This window comes from Phallusia mammillata, chromosome 3 (genome assembly GCF_965637545.1).
Source record: "Phallusia mammillata chromosome 3, kaPhaMamm4.hap1.1, whole genome shotgun sequence".
NCBI lineage: Eukaryota > Metazoa > Chordata > Ascidiacea > Phlebobranchia > Ascidiidae > Phallusia > Phallusia mammillata.
In genome coordinates this window covers 21,475,642-21,498,839 of record NC_137254.1, presented here as the reverse complement: position 1 = coordinate 21,498,839, position 23,198 = coordinate 21,475,642, and the positions used below count along the sequence as shown (strand labels likewise).

Genomic DNA, 23,198 nt, shown 5'->3' with positions numbered 1-23,198 from the left:
CAATCAACATTGGTTGACGTCGGAATTCTATGTTTGAACCGCAACAAATGTAAAACAGTAACCAAAACTTTTATTTGGTGACCAAAAGACCGTCACAGCACAAGTAAAAATGCTATACATCTTAAACGAACAGCAGTTGACGTGCAGTTAGGGCAATGAACATACAGCTTCACAATGTGGACTGGTAGAATTTGTTATTTAAGTACAGATTGGGGTTGGTGTTCCTATTACACAATGTATGGGTGCAGTGGTTTGTAGCTACCCAAGTTTGAATCAGTAAGATTAAAACATGGTGTGCGAAAATTCATGTTGAAAGGATTGTCAAATACACACATACATACAGATAAAACGGTGGTAAAACTTACAAAATCAGTGCTAAAACGTTGCTTTAAAAATACACAACTTTTAACAGTTTGTTAAAATTATGCACCAAAAAGATGTATTATTCAGTATTAACAGGTAACAATTTTGCAGGTAACTGTTGAGATCATTTCATACTGTAAAGATTTGCGATAAAAGCATTAAAATAAACAGTAATTTGTTTACTACTGTACCTTGCTAGTTTGCTATATCGATTCTGAAAAATACTGAAGTCGCGTCGTACCTTCTATGCGCTACTCTACAAACTACAGGCATAAAATCGATAATGTACAGTAAATTAAGGACCGTTGGATAGTAAACGCAGCCGGCATAAAGCCGTTTATGTACTGAGCCAAAAGCCGGTGACCACACCAAGTTTTAAACAATGTAGCCTAAAAAAATTTGGATGCATTTCTGTATGTACCACCATAAGTTCGGATAAATTTTTCTGCTTAAACTGTTTGTCACAGAAATTCATTAAACTCGGATTTAAAATTACGCTTTCGACAAACGTATACGAAAGCTGTAATGGAAATCAGTAATGAACTGCAAAAGCAAACCGCACCTTTTATAGACACCCAAACTTGTCGTACAGCCGAAAAGCGTTCGCTGTGCAAATTGATTAAAACTTAAAAAAAACATGACACTACGGAATTTTGGCAGCAGATATCCACGTTTCTCACACGCGCAATACAAAAAGCAGCCAAACTTCAGGTAACAAAACACGTTGGGGGGACACAGTGCACCCCTTGTGTTGGAATAAAATCAAGGTGCGACGGAAGGAAGCAAATTGTACAATTGTTACGCCAAAACGCGAGTAACAGTTAACACAAAACAATCTACAAATATACAGCGAAAAAAACGGAAGTTGGGCTTCGGGTTCTGGTTGCTTTTCTGCTTTGCTATCAGGGGTCACGTCTCTGAAGCTTAATTATAGGATCAAAGTATTATTTTTTATGAAAAAAAAACGATGTAAAAACAACAACTAATGACTTACATGTGGACGAAGACATGTGTACGCCGCTGTCAGTTCTAGCCGATGCCTTATCTCGAAATTCCAAACGGTCATTGGTGATGGCAACTTTACCGCCACCTGGTGTATGATCGGCGTTGTCAAGGGAACCCACCTGTTTTTAAATGTAGCTGCTCATAAGCTCGCAATGATATTAGATATCCTGATTACGATTAAAAACATTCTAATACTGTACAAAATGTTGATTTTTTAATTCTCTTTTGTTTCTATTTATAGTGGGCAAAAAGCCTAAAAATGATGGGCTCTAATTATGCATGTAACTAATAATACAGGTTTATTACATTATCATGACAAAATGCTACCTTTGACTGTGCTATTTCGTTGAACACTGGTTTCTCATCAAATATCTGGATATTTCCACCACCTTTAAAAACAATAAAAAATAAAATTTCATCAGATTACAAAATATGTTTTATTTTTAATTTTTTATAGTTATGAAATAAATGTTGTACCTGGTCTGTGATTGGCATTGTCAAGGGAACCACACTTTGATCCAACTTTGCTAAGATCCAAACTTTTCTTGACAATTTTAACCTAAAAAGCACATAGGATTTTAAATCACATTAATTAATGATAATTATCATGCTTTCAAACAACGACCAACTTCTTTCTTTTTAAATTTAAACCTACAACAATATCGTTTACTTTTTTGAAGATGGCCACTCAATTTGTAATGTAGTACATGCAATGCTTACATTTTTATACACAGTGGTAGAAAAACTGTGCCACTTATAGTTGTATTTCAAAAATTAGGTGCAAGTGTATGTGCTTAATCACAAATGCCATTAGCCACCAAATTTCAACAATCAGTCAGTTATATGAAAAAACAAGTTACATCAACAAAAAAACTGTCACTGAGGCTGAAAACATCACAGTTACGTTAAAAATTCCCCTGAAAAACTACATTTCATCTACTAAAGTGCTAAGCCAGTTGCATAATCAATAGATATGATTCCGATTTATGATTCGTTACATAACATGCATCTACATTTTCCTGCAAGTTCAACACTACTTAATTTACTGATCACAAGTCTAATACATAAAAATGTTTGGCAATGCTCTTAACAGACTTTGTGGGTCATTTTTCGTTTGAAAGTGCAATGACAAATAAAGTGACTCATTTTTTTTCTGTTATCACTTATTTTTTGTAATCAAATATCAAGCTTGCTAACATAATCATTGAGATAATGTATGTGAATGTGTATTGGTGCTAGCAGGCTATTCATGCCACCTACATTGCCACCAGCAGGTTTATGGTCGATAATTTCACGACTGCCCACTTTGGAATGAGCATTGGACAAATCCAAACTTTGGTTTACGATCTTGCTCTAGTTTGAATAAAACATTATTGTACAGTAAGTACAGTATGCAAAAGCATTAAGTCGCAGCATAAAGTAAGCTGCATACAGTGCACAGTTAAAACCTGTAAGATCTCCTGTCTTGTTACCAGATGCGCTGATGAAAACCTATAGGTAGTGGTGGAATTACAACTTTTTGTCAGCCAGTTCTATCACAAAATACATATTTTTCAGCTGGTTCTGTTACAAAAAGTCCATTGACAGTAACCACTAACCAGTAATGCTAACCAGTTTGCTAATCTCATAAAATTTCGTAAGACGGTTCTATAGAATCGTTGCGAAACGAATCCCACCACTGCCTACAGGCCTTTTACAGTTGCACACAAACATTTGAACAAGTGTTAAAAGATTAATTGTAATAGTTCAATCATGTGTTGACCATTTTTTGTTTTTGTTTATGTTTATTTGCAGCTTCAAACTAAACAAATCCTTACATTTCCTCCACCAGGTGTGTGGTGTATGTTATCTGTGCTTCCTACTTTCGAAGACACCCCTTTGAGGTCAACCTTTTCAGTAAATATCTTCACCTGGAAGGTGGAAATAAAAAACAAGAATAAGCTTTTTTTAAAGCACACATTTCACAGTTAATATACCTTTCCACCAGTTGGTGTGTGCTTCAGATTATCTTTACTCCCAACTTTGGACTGAACTTGTTCAAATGTTGGTTTCTTATTGAAAATCTTAACCTGTAAATAAAATAAATGAACACAATAGTTAAGTGGCCAGCAAAATAGAGCAAATGAAGTCTCATAAGACATTAAAAAATAATTTCAATTTTTTATAGCTTTTTTTGTAATTTACAAAGGTGTAAAATAATACAGACGAATCCGGTTAATCGCATCATCGATTTGCCAGGGGCATTTGATGCGATTGACCGGATTATGCGATAATCCGGTTGCTGTATAAACAGTCCACAGCGGTTATCAAAAGTGCTCATTTACACTTTCCCAGCTACGACGCTCAACCATGGCAACGGAGCAATATTTTCTCTCTTTTGTCGCCGAATTGTAAAAAGTGCTACTCTCAGCGGAATACATGACGTCATGCTTCCTAACTGTCGTGGCTATGGTGCAATCGCCCAAGTGTGTTGAAGAAACAGAAGCAACGCACACAAACTCTTTAATTGGCGCACACGCCGCAGTTCGTTTGATTTGTGCTTTCTCTTGTAGTCAGGTTTATTTGAAAAGATATGTTACATCGCATCGTAGCCAAGGGACCCAACATTTAAATTTAGGAACTTCCCTATGACGACAGTTTATGACGTTTTAGTCTTGTTTTGGGTAGTTTCCCTTATAAAGGCATCTCGCTTAATATGCACGTAAAATTGTTTCTGAACTATTTCGTTTTGTAGTTCAAACCAACGCGTTAAGCGGCAAAGCGCTGTGCATATTTGTAAGCAAGCCCAAACCAAAGTACACGACCGAAACCTGGTCAAACTTCCAACTTCGGCACATTCTACAGCCAAGGGTGCAAAGGCGAGCTGCATCAGTAACCCGTTATTCAATTGACAAAAAGAATAATTCATTTTAGCAAACCTTTAAAGACTCTGTGGCGCTACTTTCTAGCTTACTCAGCAAAACTGCAGCTGCAAGATTAGCGTGACTGTCACGTGATCAACGTGTGATCGTTGCTTCAAAAATTTAAACCAGCAACAAATCTAGAGGAATAAATGCCTTTCTTAATCGTTGATCCACCTGATAAGTTGCGCAAGGTCACGAATAGACGACATAAAATATGTCAATCATTGGCACGTTACCAATTACGTGAATCTAAACAACATAGTGTGATTACTTGCGAGCTAACATTTTTTACAACCATTACGTGTTTTGCGGGTCATGAACAATAACCGAAGAACATTTTTAACCATTTGTTTTACATTTAACACTGTTTAAATTTCAATACAGTTCAATACTTCGAATTTGGTGCAGTTCGCACTCAGTAAGAAATTACAATCAGCGTCTTTGCCGGAACACCAGTTTCGTAATTTTAACGTGTTGAACTCTTTTGAACGCTTGTTATTTCACTATTGGCCATTAGATAAGCCAACAATAAAGGAACAATGTGCACGGCTTTGAGATAACGATTCCTAGTTATCGCACAGCGGTAAACTGAACGCCGATTTAATCTCCTAATAACTTTTCAAAAAAAGGTATAACTTTTCTCCTAATAACTTTTTTTTATTTTATGGTCGAGACGTTTCATTTTCAACGTTAGATGCGTTATTTGGTGCAGAATGCAAACATGCATCTACGTTTTTTTCGCGTACATTACCTCCGGAGGATTTTACTATCATATCGTCGTCTTTATTCGAAAAACTCGGTCTGTTTGACTTTCACATAGAGATCATCAATCCGGTTAATCGCATATTTCGTTGAAAATCGATGCGAGTATCCGGTTTATGCGATAAACCGGTATGCGGTTAACCGGACGATTTTCTTAACAAACGATGGGCGACGGTTTGGGATTTTTGATTGCGATGCAATCAAACGGATTATGCGATTAACCGGTATGCGATTAACCGGATTCGTCTGTAACAATAAAAAATGATTACCAGTCCAATGCCAGTAAAGCACAATCACATTTCTTTCATACATTTTTTCTTACAAAAGTCTTTCTTGACATTTAAAACAATTAGTTACACTACATGCGACCAAAGTCTATATAAAACACAAGTTGTCCAACCTATTGTTACGCAATAAAGTCTATGGAGCCATTTTGTGTCCAAAATGTTACAGTGGGTAGAGGAAAACAACACATAAATTGTCTGATATTTACAAACTGGAGATCTTAAACGCGAATTTGATTCGCCAAATTGAATGAAAATTTCGCGTTCTAACATTTCACCATAATAATAAAAGCTAAACTGCTTTTTTTCATGTAAATTTAGCCGCTAACTTAAAATATTTGCATTCAGCGTGCGTTATCATGCTCAAATGTTAGAACCCAAAAGTTTTATTCGATTTTGCCCATCAATACCGGCTGTATTAATTTGGACACAAAATGGCGTCCATGGAGCTCTGTCGCGTAACATTGGGTTGGACTACTTGTGTTTTATATATACTTTGCATGCAACGACCAACAACAGAATGTACAAAATCTAGATTCTGTTTTTTTTTGTACCACCAACCCTAGACCAAACTGCATAACTATTTGCAAACATAATTATTCTACATGTGGTGTTCCAGAATATACTGGATTAAAAATAGAACAATATATTTTTATTTACTTTGTCTTGCCAAGGAACAGCAAACATTTTACAAGATACAAGAGATTCTCTCAATTTGGCAAGCTTTTTATACGACTAACTGGAAGACTTAAGTTAACCTTCAGTTTGAAATTTAGATTGCCAAAAAACAATTAGTAAGTAGTCCCATTTTCAAATAGGTGTATGTGTTAAAAAATGTGTATTTTGAATGAACTAACCCTCAACATTTGAGCTAAATGGTCAGTGAAGCATCTACAACACACATGTGATACTAACACATAATGGCTTATCATGGCCTAAAATCTATCCTGTCCACCAGCTAAGGTAATGAAAAATGTTTAAAAACAGATAAATATGCAATCACAGTGACTATCTGTCAGAAATATTAGTCTGTTAGATATTTCACAACAGCATTGATACGCTGTATTAGTCACCAAGTAGCAAGAAATGTTAGTAAACATTTTGGACCTTGCCACCACCAGGTGTGTGGTGGATATTGGACTTGCTGCCAACTTTGGAAGACACTGAGCTGAAATCAAGGGCACTGTGGAAAATCTTAACCTGAAACATCATGCCACTCACATTACCTTTAAAATTTATATATTTACAAAACCACCTAAACAACTAACAATAATCTAGGATATATTTTCGGAGGAATTTTATTAAATGAGCATCAAGTGGTCATCAGCCTATTGCCTTCCGAATAGTTTTAAGAATTTTTTTTTACCCACCTTGCCACCCTGGGGTTCATGTTTCATGTTGTCAGTGGAACCACACTTGGACCCAACTTTACTGTAATCCAGCTTTTTTGCTTCAATTTTTACCTGACAAAACAACAAAAGTTTGAAATTATTCACATTAAATTTTACATCACTTCAACATACACGGCAATATGATGTGAAAAAATTTAAATTACCTTTCCACCACCAGGAGTATGAGTAAGGTTGTCTTTGGATCCGCATTTGGAACGAACATGACTAAAATCCAACTTTCGATGTTCCACTTTCACCTAAAAATATTATTGTTTCTAAATTTAAATATTAATGTATTAATGGTAAAAATATTAATTTTTCACTGCTCAAGTAGTCAGTTGCAAATAAATAACCTACTTTGATAGAAAACAATTTTAAAGCAAATGTTTAAATGTAACTTTGGTGTGCTAAGTATTTTTCAGCTTCTGTGCTCATCTAGGCAATTAGGAATGTTAGTATTAACCAAATTGTGAAGAACATAGCGTAGCATGTGTTCTGAGAATTATATGTGTTGCCGAGAATTAACACACATTAGTCCTTGACCAAAAACAAAACTCATCTTTCCTGACAAAGGTTTTGGGTCGGCTCTTTAAATTAAGCTGACAACATCAATAAGATTTGATAACCAATAGGGATGGGCTGGGCTAAGCCAGAACCGGAGTACTCGGTACCAAGCATCGCTATTTTTCATGCTCGGTGCTTGGCCGAGCAGTTGCACAAACCGACCTGAGCATTAAATTTGCATATTCATGCTCATTTATACAAAACTAGTGTTCGAAAAGGTATTAAAGAACAAAAATGACTGTTTAATTAAGTGAGTCAAGTGTTGAAATACTGCATATTTTTGAGGTCTGTACAGCTTAACACAAGTAAGAGACCTAGGAAAGCTACAAAACTAGCTGGAATTAAGAATGTTTGTGATGTCACAATGCACCAAGCATGCCCAATCAAACAGAACCTTTGTAGTTTTGGCCCATCCCTAATAACCAACAAAACAATCTGAAGGAGACAAAAATAAAGATTAAGACTATTTAAAGAAAACAGTAGCTAACCTTTCCTCCGCTAGGGGTGTGATTCATATTATCTTTTGATCCACATTTTGAAGATACCTTGCTGAAGTTTAGTTTCTTGTTTTCAATCTTCACCTGAGCATAATAATGGAAAAGTTATAGCCAAACCTACACAAAGTAATACAACAACACTACAAACATCATTTGGGTTTATACATCAAATGATACACCAACACTTGATAGAACATACAGAGAACATACACCAACACTTGACTTTAAGGTTAACATAGCAATAGCTGACTAAAACTAATTTCACATATACTGGAACAGAAATAAGTACAGGGTTTTTCACCTAAAACATGATTTGAGACTTACATTACCACCTCCTGGGGTGTGAGTTATGTTTGACAGTGATCCACATTTTGACTCGACGCTAGTAAATTTTTTGGGTTGATTTGTTATTTTTACCTGCAGATTACCAAAAAAGCTGTTTGGTTTCTTTGAAATTGAAGGTAAAGGAAAAATAATAAAAACTAAAAGTCAGACCACTGACAAATAAACAACAAAATTGTAATAAAAAATAAAACAAAAACTCTGAAACAGGATTCAGAAGAAATATGAGTCTTCATGCAATGCTGAAAATTTTGTAAAATATTCCTTGTAGTATATATTTATTTGCATTCTTTTTACCTTTCCACCACCAGGAGTGTGGTTATAATTTTCCTTTGATCCACACTTTGATGAAACTTGACTGTAATCAGTTTTCTTGCTTTCAATTTTAACCTACAGAAATTTCCAATTTTTAGCATAAACAATCAAACTTTTTGCTGCAAATCATGCTTAAGCTATTTAGTCCTAGCTACACTGGACTTTGATCACATGTATTATTCAAGTCAAGTTTATAATAAATGTAAGGTGTTTCAGACATATTACTGTATTAATTTCCATAAACTTACCTTTCCACCACCTGGTGTATGTCTGATGTTGTTCATAGAACCAACTTTACTCTGGGCATTCTTTGTGTCAGGCATTTTGCTTGAAAGCTGTTACAAAATGCATTGTTTAAAAGAAACACTATGCACGGACTTGAAAAGTAGTTTAATCATAAACATTACTGCCAAGGTAGTGGTGTATATAGAATATACCGTGTTCCACAGCTTGATTGAAAACATGTACTGATGATGACAACAGAGATTGTCGAAACGTCTACACGATGTATTCTATATACACCACTACCTTGGCAGTAATGTTTATGATTAAACCATTGTTTAAAACATTGACACAAAAAATGTTAAAAGTGATCAAGTACAAAAAACCTGTTAGGTAGTGGTGTATATAGAATACATCGTGTACAAAAACCTATGTCATTATATTTACATTTTATCATTAGGCCAAAAGCTCAACTCAGAAAAACTGAAAAAGCAGTAGTAATATGCAGGCAATGTTTTGAGGTAAAACACCATATTTTTGCTAATAACAAGAAAGTTATTTAATGTTGTTTTAGTAATTGTTGGCCATTATTTAACTCACATTGGTATGACTGCGTACTGGAGATCCAGTTGAGTTGTTAGAATTAGCTGAGAAAGGACGAAGTGGAGTTGTTGCCTGGAAAAAGTAGTAACTGACATTTAACTTTGCAACCAAACTAAAACAAAGAGGCATTTCAAGGACACAAGAGAGGAATGAAGAAAAAAAACATACAGCGTTTGATGATAAAAGTAAAAAACAAAATTGAAAGCTTTTATACAAAAATTGAAAGTAAACACAAAATGTAATGCTTTTACAGCTCTTCTTGGAGTTTGGTTTCCAGATGATTTGGAGGATGCAGCTGACAACGGTCGTCGGGGAGAACCAGTGGTAGGTGTCCTTGGTGTCACAGATGCTAATTGTCGGGGTGGTGCTGATCGTGGAACGTAAGCAGTTCGAATTGCTTTGTTTACTGGCGTTTTAGGTGTTTTTGCTGATGGAGACTGTGGCTGCAAAATAATGCAAGAAAACCTCACATGCAATGCTATAAATTATCACATGTTTATGTTTCAAAAATTTCTTCAATTTTACTTGACTAACAATGGTGACATTGAACAATTGCTTGAAGTAGTAAAGCAAGATTTTGTACAGAAATGTGCAACTATGATTACTTTGCCTGCCACTTCTGTACAAATTATAATAATAAAGAACAATTTATCCAACTCCAAACAAGTTTAGGTTATGAATAGGGAAAAATGTTTACTACGGCTAACGTAAACTGCAGAAAAAAGTTTTATAAAATAAATCTTCGACAAATAATCTGTTGCATAGGATATAGCCCATTTTTCTTTTTTTTTTGCAAAAACTGATTATATGGCCATTTTCCTAGAAAATATTACAAAGTTTTGAAAGATACACATATTTATCATTGATTACACATGGTTTTCTGATAAAAATATTGGTCAAAACATGTAAAAGCAAACCTACAAAAATAAATTTACCCTGGTTTTGTTTTGCAAAGATCTATTAGATTGACTGGAGTGACCAACAACTTTTAATTCAGCAGATTTTGGGGTAGTTCGCTTGCCGGAGACAGATGCAGGTGTTGTAGCTGTTTTCTTTGGTTTGTTTGTTTTCTTTTGACTTGTAACAGTTGTTTCTGTTGCAACAACCTGCTAATCACAGTAGATCAATTAGAATTTGTACCATACCCATTTAGTAGTGGCCAGTGAGTATCAAACAACATGTCTGTACTAAAATCAAGCTGTATTACAATTTGCTTTCTATTTCACATACATGTGTGATATGAACGAATGTCATCATGATTCCGCAGCCCCTTTAATTTGCAATAAAATGATTCAATAGCTCATGGGGATGGAGATTAAACAACAGACTCTAACTAAGTAAATGGTCTTGTTCCAATTTTCAGCAATAGTCTGTATGAATAAGAATCGAATTTTGACCTAAAAAGTTTTTCAATTTGGCCAAAGCAAATAAAACTTAACGCAGAATGACACCCTTGGCTCAATGAGCATTTAGGGTTTAGAAACATAAAAAAGTGGCACAGAATTTTAAGTTTGATCTTGAATCGCTTAAAATCCCTCTACCCTGATATATAAACACATGCACATTTGTTGTGATGTGTCATGTTGCTTAAATAAAGCGAGTGTGTTTAATTTTACAGTAAAAATGCAACTCTGTAAATAACCAAATAGCGCACTATCGCCGTTGACAACCAAACCAGTTTGTTTATTTTAATCTTTCCTTATGATACACAGATTGCATGTAAACCTCCGCTAATATGGGTAGCAATGATATACTACAAGCCAAGTGCTATGCATTGCATTAACTTATACCCAAAGTTGAGTAGTCAATGTTAAGGAAACAGTGCGACGACGAAACCCGTAACGGGTGTATTTCTGAACATAACCATGTTGTATTAGTTCACCTAAAAGACCTATAAAAAGTCTTATGTTTTTTAACGGCTAAGAATATACGAAAGAAGTTTGTTGCGTTGGTTGGTCTAGCGCAAAATAACACGTTATCCAGTTATTTGTGTGACACTAACTTTACAAGAATTAAAAAAGTTACCAACGAAACTGCACATTTCATAAATATTTTATAGTTGGATCGATAATTATAAAATGAGCATAACGGCCTTGCTCTACCCGACTCGGGTAAAACGGACAATAAACAGCGTTCTGAGTTATAATCGACAATAAATGACTTACCTCTTCGTTGACTTTTGCAGCGTCTAAAACACAAACAAATTACAATGAAAATACTGAAAATATATCTGAAAAACACATGAAAATCATGATACTGTTCTTACTTAAGTATTTACAACTTGTATACAGAGGAGTCCGCTTAAAAACGGTATCAAAACAACGTATTACAAAAACCGATGTCGAAGCAAAGATTGAGCCTTCTTTTATAACATAGAAGAGATTTCGTGATTGTTTTGTAGCTTTAGGTTTATTACAACATCCTGCAATACTGATGTTTATCACGTCGTTTAAATCACGATATTATCTAATATTAAAAAGCGACAGTTTGACAAAGCCTTATAGTCGTATCCAGCATTTGCTACACTTACGTATTGATTACGTCAGCTAAACTAACGCAGAAGTTTTCAGCCAAGGTCTAGGCCTAATAACCTTGGTTACACTATGTGAAGAAAACGTAAACACAACAAATCGATATAATTGGGGTTACATGGGTTCGTCGGTTTAATTTATGCACCTGTAATCATGTGTGAAACTAATTCACACACAACGGAAAACGTAATACATATGCATACTTTACAGGCGCTCAATATCGCATCTATGTTGGTAAAATAAGTTGACAAAGCCATTCGTGGAAAAACTCCCCAAGGTTTTATGTTAATAATGCTCCTGAAGAGATCTGCAAATCTACACCTATTAAAGCACTTTCAGTAAACAACCGGAAAGTTGTGCTATTTTTGAATATACAAGGAGGTTATCGATTAAGCTGCTTAACTTAAATTGTACAGACTTTTTCTTGGGTATTATAGATTGTCTAACTGTGTGTTTTTTACGCATCACAGAGAGCGAATTAAGTCTTAGTTCAAATAGGCAATTAGTTGTTAAACTGCCAAGTAAGCTAACTATCGGTTATATTGCCACGAAGTATTAAGATTCGCTTTGCCAATTTATTTGGTCGAAGTAGCGATATTTTTTAAATACAGTTTCGGCAGTAATTCTTTTCTTATTTATCCGCTTTTATCCCGCTTTTTATTTTGTTTTTAGACACTGATGATGCTTTTTATAGCGAAATGCATTTGTTTTGATAAAACAAATAAAACATAGCGACAGATTTAGTGGTTTTTCACAGTGAATTTTCTACAGTTTCGGCAGGTAAACAATTTTGGCTTGTTTTTGTACGAACGTGACTTATTCCTGATTCGGCTTGCATCTCCGGCATATTCTATTTGAACTGGTATTGCTTTTAATGGATTTCAAGATCAAAGCATGGACGAAACAGTTATTTAAACCAATAGTCGCGACTTTGTTTTATTGTGAGATTGGATCAAAATGACAGAAATTAAAACCAACAATTAGCTTAGCTGATTTGAGTCTTAAATTAAATAGTTAATAATCAAACAGAAAAGTCAGATTTTTGTTTTTGTGCAATGTAGTTTTTTTTCGCACACAATCACATTAATACTTGCTCTACCAATACATTTTGCGTGTCAATGTCAAATCACATATTTTGGTTAAAAAAAATTGGGTTCTTTCCAAATTTCGGTTAATTTTGGAGACAGAAACCGCAACTGCTAACAACATTGAAAAGTTGACACAACAAAAAGTGTTCTAGATTCGCGTTGTTTTTTCAACGCTTTGTCAAGTTATCGCCTTTTCATAACAAACTTCGACATTAAAAAGTTTCTGTAAACGCCAGAGTTGTTTCAACAATGCTTGAGCTGTAGTAGTGATGTGAACTGAGATTGTGCGACTGCGTTAGGGCTCAGTAAAACCAAGGCAACAACATAAAATATTCATGAAGAAGTTGCAAACGTCTATTTACAAACGCTTGAGTTGATATGATGCTTTGGTATTGCATGGCAATTTGACACGAAAAAAGAAAACACACACAAAATTCCATACTGAAACTAACTAAATAAATATATATGATTGACTTTCTTTAAGCAATTGTATTTTTTTAGAAGAAACTCGCAAGAAACAAAATTAGTTTTGCGCATTCTGTCCGATATAGGCGCTCGTTACGCAATATATTCAATATTATTAAGATACTATTTATGCCGTTTTTAGACAAAAAGTATTAGGAAAGGTTAACAACTGAGTGATATAATTTTAAGACTTTCTTAAAACTTTTTTCTTAGACGTCAGATATGAAACAGACAATTTAAAACGTCATTTAAAAAAACTTGAGAATTTAAGTAACGCAGAATTTAACAAACACCTTAAAAACTACATTTACTACACGGTAATAGTTCACTACATCAGCAACCCTCATTCGCTAAACGATGAAACAAACTTATTTTGAGACTTTTTAGGTGCTTCATAAAACGCCAATAACCCTTTTCCTGTTTCAATGGTTGAATGTAGCGTTGATATTTAATGCTACGGTCACGAGAAAAATCCTCAAGCATTGCACATATTGTAACGTTAAAAAACAACAAACGTATAATTTACTCTGGTTCCATTTTATCTTAGAAGTTTCATGCTAAACGAAGCTTTTTAACCTAACTCAGGTTTTTTAATATCAGTGAAAAACAACCTCAATTGTGCACATACTCACCAACGCCTAAAACTAACAACTTAAGCTTGATTTGGAAACAACTGAATGTCTTATAGGAGCGATAACAAAACATAGCGTGTTTTCCTAGCGCTTTATCATTTCCAATGAAAACACTTCGTGCCGGACGTGGAACCGTCCAGTCTCACACTATACGCCCTGGTCAGTTTGCTATGTACCCTATGATGAAAGAAGCTTACGAAGGGTGATAATCCGGACTTTACGAATCGATATCAGGCCTTGCTACATTCCTCGCTTTGTAAAGCTATTACATTATCACACAGAATGCATATGGCGCATTTGCTTGGTGAAGAGGTATTAGCAGATGGACAAACTGTCGAAGCTGCGAACGTATATTTTTTACGCTGAGCTGTTAGAAAATGTTACAACTAAATGGGAATGTCACTCAAACGAAACAAACACTCACTATACACTTATATCAATCTGTGTTATTCTTTATGCACTGTATAAAATGTAAAATCGATTTCGCCCCTCTGATGGCATTCCCCAACACTCAACAGTGTTCATTCTGTGATTATTTCACTATATTAAAATCAAGCACTGCAAAAAAACAGCATTTTCAATCTTTCCCCTTGGCCTAGCATCACCACTGTCACATAAAATAACGTAGACTATTTCGTTATTTTTTAAAGCCTCTACAAAAACAAACAAAAAGTGACAAACCTCGACGTTGCCGTAAGATTGGATAACATGCTGTAACGTTACTCCGAAAATTACCCATGGATTGTGAAAACTTTCAAAAAAAATTCCTCAAAATCCATCGAGTTTGTGGGAATCTCTATTTTGCAAACAACCCTGCGCCCAAGCTTGACATGCTCATTAAAATTTTACGGACTCAGAAAGGCGAGAATACTACACACTTTTAGTCGCATAGCTTTTATACTTCAGCACTGATAAGTTTACAAACGTCTAAAAACCAAGAATTGCTAACAGAGTACAAAGATTAAGAACAGCATTGACCAAAACAATACCAAACACACGAACTTAATTCCAGTGTTATTTTTAGTCATCCAATAGTTTTTATTCTCTGTTTTTTCCTCTCCATGCATTTTTACTCTTCATACCGCATTTATTAAGAACTAACATCTCCTACTGAAAAACTCAAGAATCTAACTTCAATTGAAAATTCCGCAAGAGTATCTAACCCAATGTACCAACATTCAATAAACACAACACTTATTTTTTTAAAGCTTCTGGAACGCTTGAGTTTTAAAACACCTGAACTTAACACAATAAATCACCTACATCCAACGTGCAACGCATTTCAAAGGGGTAAAACTGACTGCTGTCTGGCAACCACGGTAACTAATGCAAAGCTTAAATGACATTACCTTACAGTTGTAAGTGTAAATGGGATTCCCAAGGGGTTTCGCTAATGACCTATACGCGAGGTTCTTGTGGAGGTAGGCCTCGGACGGCTGGTTTCATTGAAACATTAAATGAAATACAAATGTTCAAAACGTCAAACGTAATGTGATTTGAACGTCTCATTCTGATGAAATCCGCACTTAAATTTGCAAAACTGTCAATCATAATTCTTTTTTTCCTTTGTTTATCGTGCACTGTACTATCCGCGCATTAAGTGTTAGCTACCCTGATAAAGGCGACTTGTATATGACGTCGAAACGTCGGAATAAAACTACAATTGCCAGAAGAGGTATATAAACTTAATAATTCTAAGACATTGAGCACACGAAAAGTTTGTAAAATATAACTTAAATATGCTTGGCAAAAACACTTTGTTACTTCGATCTGGCATTTTGCAATAAATAAACTATTACTGTTAAATATTTCAATTTTACCTGACAATCACTTCTCAGTACAGTTTTATTAAATGCTTGAAAAACTAATGTTAAAACCTACAAGATATTACAACAACTTTTCCACGGCAATTCGCACTTGAAATATTCACCCAGCTGTTACCAGCCGTATCAAAAACAACCCGTAAGTTTTGCCAACTTGGTAGCACTCTCAAGCATAATGACACAAATCCAGTCGTTAAGACCCATCTCATATCATGGTGAAGTACACTTGTGTGACCAGCAGAGTAAGAAGTGCGGCTCCCAAAACACACGATATGTTTCCTATTCGACGTCAAGCATTGTTTTAGCGTCTGGGTCGCTCCAAGAGTCCAGTATAGGACCAAGGTGTTGACGAAACACAGAGTGAATGGCAATTGGAGATGCTCAAGTAGTAGCTCACCATAAAATGTTAAACACATTCTCCTTAGCAGCGTGTGGGCCGTATGTATAAAATCGAACTTGTTTTTCACGTTTTATGCTTAGTTGTTAAATAAACCAAAGTTTTAAACGCTAACACTAAAGTGAACGTGGTAGAGTGGCTTTATGGTGCAAACACTGTTGTGCCAATAGCACAAACAGATGTCCTTAGGTTACCCAATGAATTCATTGTTTCGTTTCGGTTTGATATGTTTTTAATGTAAATAGAATGGTTTCAATTGCTGTACACAAAGGGCAGGAGAATAAAATTTAAAAATAGAAACAATGCAACTGAAACAAACAATCTGAAGATTATTTGGTTAGTGTCGCTATATGTTTCAACAATTCCACACAAATGAAACAAATTAAATAGTTACGTATGTTTAGTTGTTTACAAACCAATTTACTTCATACATATTGCGGACAAAACAACGGTGGTAAATGTTTGAATTAATACGCACAAGACAGAGCCTTTTGAATTTTTTAACGAAGTTGGGCGTTTTTTTCGACTGCAAAGTTAATGTTCGTTTATAATGGCAAAAAGACTATCATTGTAACGTGTCTTAAACGGCAAAAAGCTGGATAACACCGGGTCGACACGACTGCCGCCAAGATTATGTAATATTTTCATTCCGGTACACATTTAGCATTTGTTTGTTGCCGAATTCGGCAATAACTATGCACCGCTGAAAAAGCGAACTAGAAAGGAAGAACATGGTTTTGCGTTTATTTAAACAAAGTGAGAACAAATGTGCACGTAGAAATTTACGCCCGAAAATTTTCGCACAAATTGTGCAGTCTTTAGAAACGTACTTCATGACTGAATTTGTACGTGCGTGAATCCTTGACTACATAACAAGTTTGAAACGTTTATTTCCACGTTTAAATCAATTAACTATTTTATTTAGAACAAATACATTTCGCTTATAAAAGCATCTTCATTGTCCCTGTTTAAATAAGACACCAAAGACGCTATAAAAAGCGAAATATATTTGTTCCAAATAAGATAGCTTACTGTTTTTAACCAGGAAATAAACGTTTTTAAACTTGTGATATAAAATATATAAGGTGGAAATCGTAACAAAAATGGTAACAAAAATAGGGAACGATTCCCAGAATCAATTTAATAGGATTTAGGATGTAAATGATTCCGCATTTATCTTTAAATAAACTAGTAAAAATACCGATCAAGTCTTGCAACTTAAACTTTTCATAACGTGTTGTTAATGTCACTTTAAAAGCAGAAATGGACGCACAAACCTGAGTCATCAGTGTTGTTGGTGGTTTGTTTGCGTTTTGTTTTTTCACTGATGATCATTTCCCGTAGCTCAGCCTCCATTTTTTGCGACACGGAAAGCATTTGCGAGTCTGTCAGTTCCTGCAAAACAAGCAACAAACAAAGTGACGCTTCATCCAACACACAGTTGTAAGTCGGACCGGGTTCGGGTTTTGGTTATTTTATCGGGCCTGACTTTACATCCTGTGTCCGTAACTTAACAAAAATACCTAGCTAAACAAGTCGGTGGAACCTAATGTCCAACGGCCCTAAAACGTCCCGTTAAAGTGATTCTCAAACTGTGTGCCGCGGCACGGTAGTGTGCCGTGAGATATTTCCAAGTGTGCCGCGAAATATCCCCTATTTTAAAGTGCAAACATTATCTGGTGTTTTAGGACCTTATGATGAAATACTGATGTACCTGCCAATGTTTCAAAGCTCACAACTTAGTTATTGGTAATGAAAAGCATCCCTAACCACAACAATAAAGTTAAAATTTAAAATTCTTGCAACAAGTTATGTTCTGTTTACCTGCGAAGTGTGCCGCCGAGGGAAATTTTAATTCTTTAATGCGCCGCATGCGAAAAAAGTTTGAGAACCACCTTTTCAAAGTGATTGTGGTCTTCCGTATAGGGCTGTCATTTGTCAATCAAACCTTAGGGCCAAAACAGGCTCCTCAGCAACGATAAGGGATTTGGGTTTGTACTTTCGGGTTCGGGCTCTAATTTCGGGTCTGCTCACAACCCTGATCCAATACGTAACTTTTGAAACGCTTTTGCGCCATCTAGAGGAAAATGCCTTTTCTGTTGGCTACAACAAGCTTACTGAATATTATGGGTATTACAATGGATGATGGAAAAAGGAGTTTTCAGTTTCTGTAAGTTCATCTTATTCTCCTGTATTCATTTAACAAACAGCACTTACTGTATATTCAGCATCAATTGGCGAGTTTCTCATTAGCTCTTCCAACGCTTCCTGGGGACTTTCCCTTCTGAGGGCTTCGTCAATCCCTTCTGAGTCAGCACTTTTTTCTTGCACCGGCAATTTCGCCGAGTCATCAAATTCGGAAAGTTGAATTTCTTCAAGCTGATTGCCTTCTTCTTTTCCCAACAACTAAGTTCACACATACAAGTATATAACAAAACAAACGACCTATGCAATTGATTTCACATACCTGTTTATCAGTAGTTATTTCTGGAGCATCAGTTCCATTGATATTAGGTTCTGTTAGGTTAACAACTAAATTATAAATGTGATGTACCCACAGAGCTTTATGATTATTCCTTACAAGATTTATGAGCATATGGCAAGAAAACGCTAAATTTGATAATATGTGACATAACAATACATTTTTTTTAATTTACACAAAAAAGTGTTGATGTACATGATACTAGATTTTAACCATTAACAGAAGCGCTAGTTTAATGTTTTACCAATGGCCCAAGTTGTAAACAATATTTGTAAAAGTTCCTTTTTATCACCCTCACAACAAATATGTGCTAAATAGGAATAGAATAAAATATGTAAAACAACAATACATTGCACAAATGCAAAACCACAATTTCTGAAAAAACACCACTTACTTATTTCGGTTTGCACCAAAGATTGGGCATCTCCCATGGCTTGGTAATCAGTAGAATCTTGTTGAATGGCATTTTGTTTTGGCAAGATATTTTGGCTTTCAGGCTGTTCTTCAGTATCATTTGTTTGCATGGTAAAAAATTCAGACTTATGATTGATTGAGGCAGCATCTTCGATTGGCAGTGAATTTTTTTCAATGGATAAGTATTCATTTTCAATGTTAGCAGCTGATGATTGTGGTTCTACATTGCTTGGCGGTGCAACAGGTGGTGTTGATTTTTGTAAAGAAACAGGCGAATTGTATGGAGAAATAAAACTGTCATTGGAGATGTCACCAAATTGTTGGCGATCCGTTTCAGCCATCATTAAACAGTTAAAAGCAGCTTAAAATTAATATAAAACCTGTAAGCAACATGAAAGGGTAAATGAAAATCGGGCACAGTTAAAAAAATGCCAAAGAAGAAGTATACACATAAATGCTATGAAGCAGGAAATAAATTTAAATACATAGTAATAAATGCAATGCAATTGCGGATTAAAACAAATTCTGCTAACACAAAAACAAATAATATTCTTTTTGAACAAAGTTGGTCTAATACACATTTTAAACAGTACCTTTATGTCAATGAAAGCCAACCCATACCCAAACTCAAACAAATCACACCTAACAAGAATTTGGTCATGATATTAAACAACTTAGTGGACAATAGCAGTAATTTCTACCTGAAGGATTTGGTCCATCATAGAACATTCTTGGAAAGACAATGCACAGAATTACTAGGGCTTTGTTATTGGTCAAAAACAAGCACAACAAATGAAGTTGCTTCCACAAACATAATATCTGTTTTACTACTTTTAAATGGCTTCAGCAATAGCATTGCACAAAGTTGAAAAAAAAACTAGTACAACAGTTTGCAAATAATTTTTACCAAATGGATGCAATATTAGACAAGAATAAAGAAATTAAATTGTTTACATTGTGAATGCAGTATGTCTTCTTCAAATTAAATTAATTTAGGCCAAGTGAAATCCTTGATTATTAAGCATAGCCATTTTTAGTTTTTGCTCAAGAATAGACTGTGAAGAGTACATTGGTAAGTCCAGCAAATTGAAACAAGTGTGAGCGACTGGTAGGTGGCTGTCACCAGTACGTACTGGTTGAATGGTTATTTTCACACCATTAATAGGAACTTTGTTGCAACCAGTAAGAAACAACAGAAACTCTTTCTTTTCTTCCAGTGAAAATGCATGAAAAACTGACCAAAACATTTTCATCACTGGATGCTGGCGATAATACTCGCCCTTGTAATCAGCTGTTTTCTCAAACTCTTCCCAGTTGTAATTTTGGTTCCCAACAACCATTTCCATGAGTTCCATTGGTCGAAAAAGGTTCATGATTTTGCCTCCACAAACTTTATGAAATCCTTTATTAAAGGCTTCATACTGATGGAGGACTGATTTGTTGAACACAAAATCAACATAAGTATCAACATATTCCTGACGATTTTGCTCTGTTACTGGGACATTTGAGCCATTTGGAATCAATTCAACCACTCTGCTTTCCCCAAAATTTTCTCTATTTACAGTGAAGTCCAAACAGAATATATCCTCAATGTTACCACCATCAAACTCTAGAAGTTGCTTCAGGCTGCGCGCCATTGTAGGATCAAGTTCTTGTAAATCGATTAAAGTTGGAGTTGCACCAAGCAGCTTCTTGTACAAAGCAAGGGGAAAGCATATATCAATGATTGTATTGTTGTAAATTGCAAGGCCACATAGCAAACCAACCAAAAAGTACATCATTTCGGTTTCCAGTTCAAAGTCAGAAAACCATATCAAGCGAGATTCTTCAAAATACTGAAACATGCCATACTTTGGATCAACAACCTCTTTCAAAATTAACATGAAGAATTCTTTACGCACACCACCAGCATCTTGGCCTTCTTCTCCAGCAAATTTCACCACTAGAGGTTTTTTTAAGCTCCGCATATCAACATTGGCTAAACTAGTTAAAGCATCATGTACTAATTCACCTCTTCTGACTTCCAGTTCAAGGACAAGAGTTTCCAAATACTGATTCTGACCATACCCAAATAGTGATGACATGTTACGATCATGCGCTTCACTATAGGCTGATCGCATTTGCCAAACAGCATCTATCTGCAGCAGGGACGTCTTGGCTTGGGAATTTAACACAAATGGATACTGGCAGATACAGCCTGGTCGACCTTGTACCCATTTGATATAATCTTCTTCCAAGTTTATAAGATCTGTTATGGCTGGAAGGTAAAAATGCTGATAAGGTATAATAGACTTTTCACCGGAATCATTAGCATGATTTAACTTTCCAAGATAGTCAAGCACAAATTTCATTTCTCCAAACATATTCACACCATTTACAACAGGGCGTCTCAAAATTTGCATAACACAGTCTTTGCAAATGTTCACAGGTTTTGTAAAGTAGAGTGGTTCCATTGATCTGTACCATTTGTCAAGCACTTTTGACGCAGCGCTAACAAGCATGGAACACTTTTTAGCAAAAGGTATTAATAAGGTAAGATAATTATCACGTTCTTCAAAGAGTTGGCATTCTGGTAAAATAAGATACACCCGAAGAGCTTCCATGTCAGGAGGGCTTGCAACCAGACATGGTATTAACCTATGCTGAAGAGATTGCATCATAACCTCCTGAACTCTAGAACAGCTACATGAACAAAGCTTATTAAATCCAAGTCTTGCAGCCATAAGACTTACTCCATGGTTGCTTGTTGTAGTCTTGTAGTGGTCACTGGTGAGGAATGATGCATTGAGACAAGAGGCTGAACTCATTACAGTTTGCAAATATCTCTCTACATCTGGCATTATTCTGGTTTCATTCGAAAGAGATTGAAGCTTCGCAATTAATTCATCACTGAGTGTAAAAATTTTCTTTTCTGGTGGAACTTTTCGAAAGTCAGCAGAAGGTGTAGAAGTTTTAGTGTAAGTAACTGCAGACTCATCTCCACCAGCTGAAATTTCCTTGATAAAAGCATGTTCACCTGTAGTCTCTGCGCTTGTTGTAGGTACGCTCTGTTTACTGTTGTTTCCAGGCAATGTAACTGCATGAGGTAAAAAATTTCCACCAACTTTTTCTACTCCATATCCAAGCTGGCCACTTGAGTTGTCACCAAATGCATATATCTGGTTGGAACTTGAAACAAATGTTAAAGTATGGCAGGAACCACATGCTGTTTGTGTCACTGTATCTCCCATGTGTTCAAAGACTTTTCTTGGATTAAGCGAACTTTCGGAAGATTTTCCATGGCCTAGTTGCCCCTGTTTGTTTGATCCAAATGTAAACAAACCACCATCCATAGTTAAAGCTGCTGTGTGGTAACTACCAGACGCAACATGCTTTATAACCTGAGATCGAAGAGACTTGAGTAACACTGGTGCTGAACGGTTTTCACAATCTCCTACACCCAACTGGCCATTATCATTTCTTCCCCAACCAAAGACTGCTCCAGAGACAGTCACAGCTAAACTATGCCAACTCCCTGCAGCGATTTGAGCAAATGGAATTCCACCCAGTGACTGTATTATCTTCATTTCATTGCTACTATGTGGTGCATCACCAGTGCCAAGTTGTCCATATTCATTGCTTCCACAAGCCAGTATAACTCCACTGCTGGTTAGAAATAAGCTGTGAGCCTCTCCACAAGCCACACTAATTATCTGGTAATATTGCAGTGCCTTAACAGGTTTCGGAGATGGATAGAAGTCAGATTCAGGTAAACCAATCTGTCCATGTTGATTTCTACCCCAACCATAAACCCTGAACCGATCATCAATTACCAGAACAAAACAATGTCCAGCAAAAACATGCTTAACAACAATAGTTTCCAATGCAGTTACCTTGTTACTGATGATACTGTTTGGGTGGCAGTGCCCGAGAAAGGCATACACTGACCCATCTTTCAACAGGACAACAGAAGTAGATTGGTTCAGACTTGCTTGCTGGACATCTTGATTTTCAAAAATGGTAACTTTTGCTGGTTGGATCGAAGTTTGGTCAATGGTGTTTTCTTCTATGGTTCGTTGTCCCCATGTAAACATTATGTTTATTGATTACATACCACCTAACTTTTAATTTAAGTC

The 23,198-nt window shown here is 35.7% G+C and overlaps 2 protein-coding genes across 9 annotated transcripts; both read right to left on the bottom strand.

The window, feature by feature from the left end:
* Window positions 1–50: 50 nt before the first annotated feature.
* Window positions 51–23,019, bottom strand: LOC145220499 (uncharacterized). 8 transcript variants are annotated; one of them, XM_080087705.1, is made up of 22 exons: window positions 22,956–22,994; window positions 19,064–19,463; window positions 18,655–18,719; window positions 18,405–18,593; window positions 17,465–17,582; window positions 11,417–11,439; window positions 10,187–10,360; window positions 9,503–9,694; window positions 9,249–9,323; window positions 8,675–8,761; window positions 8,409–8,501; window positions 8,094–8,186; window positions 7,761–7,853; window positions 6,873–6,965; window positions 6,688–6,780; window positions 3,345–3,437; window positions 3,186–3,278; window positions 2,629–2,721; window positions 1,846–1,927; window positions 1,696–1,757; window positions 1,358–1,487; window positions 51–1,286 (listed from the first exon to the last, which is right to left on the bottom strand). In XM_080087705.1, exons 2-22 carry the CDS (start codon window positions 19,425–19,427, stop codon window positions 1,273–1,275), a joined length of 2,319 nt encoding a protein of 772 aa, XP_079943831.1. In that variant the 5' UTR covers window positions 19,428–19,463; window positions 22,956–22,994; the 3' UTR covers window positions 51–1,272. The 8 variants fall into 8 exon arrangements, with proteins under 8 accessions (XP_079943831.1, XP_079943832.1, XP_079943833.1 ...); XM_080087706.1 differs by having other exon boundaries at window positions 10,187–10,357; window positions 22,956–22,993; XM_080087707.1 differs by having other exon boundaries at window positions 18,655–18,704; window positions 22,956–22,992.
* Window positions 19,464–23,156, bottom strand: LOC145220498 (putative E3 ubiquitin-protein ligase HERC4). Its single transcript, XM_080087704.1, has one exon. The coding sequence runs from the start codon at window positions 23,154–23,156 to the stop codon at window positions 20,076–20,078; it is 3,081 nt and encodes a 1,026-aa protein (XP_079943830.1). The 3' UTR covers window positions 19,464–20,075.
* Window positions 23,157–23,198: the final 42 nt, after the last annotated feature.

Coding starts and splice junctions, on each gene's coding strand:
- LOC145220499 (XM_080087705.1), bottom strand. CDS start 19,427: ATGATGGCTGAAACGGATCGCCAACAATTTGGTGACATCTCCAATGAC. Junction 11,440..17,464: donor CAACAACACTGATGACTCAG/GTTTGTGCGTCC, acceptor TTTGTGTTTTAG/ACGCTGCAAAAGTCAACGAA. Junction 9,695..10,186: donor CTTTGCAAAACAAAACCAGG/GTAAATTTATTT, acceptor ATTATTTTGCAG/CCACAGTCTCCATCAGCAAA.
- LOC145220498 (XM_080087704.1), bottom strand. CDS start 23,156: ATGTTTACATGGGGACAACGAACCATAGAAGAAAACACCATTGACCAA.